Source organism: Cyprinodon variegatus, unplaced genomic scaffold (genome assembly GCF_000732505.1).
Source record: "Cyprinodon variegatus isolate N-32 unplaced genomic scaffold, C_variegatus-1.0 Scaffold1252, whole genome shotgun sequence".
NCBI lineage: Eukaryota > Metazoa > Chordata > Actinopteri > Cyprinodontiformes > Cyprinodontidae > Cyprinodon > Cyprinodon variegatus.
In genome coordinates, this window is record NW_015151705.1 from 154,511 (window position 1) to 156,329 (window position 1,819).

Sequence of the window (1,819 nt, forward strand, 5' to 3'; positions counted from 1 at the left end):
CCATCCATCCATCCATCCATCCATCCATCCATCCATCCATCCATCCATCCATCATTTCTTGCAGGTGTTTCACTATTCATTTCATGTTTCTTCTTTTCTTCTATGGAACCAAACCCAATAAAACAGACTGATGTTTGCTCTTCTAAAGGGCAGAGAAGGTAGAAAGGTTTGAGGGGTATGAACACTTTCCAAGTTGTTTTATCTGAACTTCACTCTCAGAAAAGCAGATCTTCAGGTCAGCATCTGTTTCTGTTATTTTCTGTTATTTTTTATCCCCTCCTTATAAATCCAAATATCAAACTGCAGATGAATCAGTGAGAGAAAATGGAGGCAGCTTTCTGCTTCGTATCTGTTACCTGGAACGAAGCTTCCCTGGACCACATCTTTATAAGCCCACCAGCTGCCGTCCAGCCTGGAGGTGATTGGCTGAGCTGGAGAGACAGAGCAGAGAGCAGGTCAGCTTATGGGGGGGGCAACAGTCCGTCATTTCAAAGCTGGATGGCAAAGCGAGGACAGAAGAACAGCAGGAAACAGAAAACATGGAATCAGTTTACGCAATAATAACTTTAAAGGTATTTTGGCCTTCTAGGCCTCCATAGCAGATGAGCTCTGAGGTTTAAATCGAGGAGCCAGACTCACATGTTGTTTGTTGAAAAAGGCCTGTCAGCCATGATGGCTCCTGGGCTTTAAAACAGACGGGGGGGAGGCATTCAAAATCCCCTGTTTTCATTTTTTTATATTATAATACATATTTTCATAAATTAGGTTTTAGAGTGATGAATATAAAACAAATATTTAGTTTACATGTGGAAGTAGTCATTATTATTATTTAAAAAATTATTTTAAGGTTTTTCTGATTTCACTCCAACGTTCCAAGGACCCGTTAGAGACCCTGGGCGGCCCCCCCAGTTGGCCACGGCCCTCATTTTTAAAAACCACTGATCCAGGACTTCACACTGTGGATCTCAGCAGTGATTTCACTGATTTCACTGATTTCACTGATTTCACTGATTTCACACTAACACTGTAAAAAAAAAATGTAAATCTAAATAAGTCAATTTTTCTTAAAATAAGTGCATTTTTCATGAATTAATCAGGAAAGTGAGACACCTAAACAATGGAATGAGGATATTCACATTTACAATAAGAAAAACAATTGCATTGTCTAATTTTAAGAGCATATCATCTAATTATCTTATTTTAAGAGTAGAAATACTCATTCCAGCTCTCTTTAAGGGTAAATAAACTTAATTTAAGACACTTTTAATCATTTTTAGATAATTATTGCAGTGAACCATGTGTGAATAAAGACATGAGAGCGGAGCGTGACGTTTTCACTCCCAGACAGAAAGGATTGGAATTCAGAGCAGAGGGAAGGAATCCCGTCGGATCCTCATGGATGGATTATCAACAGATTCCTCCAAAGGTTTCAGCTCCAAATCAGCTTCAATGCTCAGGAAACCAGGTTTATTTGGCCTTTTTATGCTGCTGTCATTTTATAAGGTCCAGCTGTTCTTCTCAAATCTTGATCTGATCTGGTTTCCATGGTGACCTCTCATGGCAGGACAGAGAGACGGTCCGGGTCTCACCGTCTCCTATGGTGCAGAAACATCAGTGAGTTATTAAAAACTAAATGAAGGTTGTTGCTTCATTAGAAGTTAGAAAAGGAGCACTGACAGCCATGAGCATTGTTTATTTATGTTCTAATAAATAGAACATAAATAAACAATGGGGGGGGGGATGGTCCACCTGTTGTTGATAGAAACGTTTGCTTATATTTACACACTCAAGTTTGTATTTTTTATAGAAAATTATTGTG

General features: G+C 38.9%; 1 protein-coding gene across 1 annotated transcript in view; it reads right to left on the reverse strand.

The window, feature by feature from the left end:
• Nucleotides 1–1,819, reverse strand: part of LOC107102416 (carbonic anhydrase-related protein 10-like) — a 70,554-nt gene that overhangs the window by 60,557 nt on the left and 8,178 nt on the right. Inside the window, exon 2 of the mRNA XM_015401728.1 lies at nt 357–431. Coding sequence (XP_015257214.1) covers nt 357–431 — 75 coding nt within the window. The remainder of the gene's footprint in view (nt 1–356; nt 432–1,819) is intronic.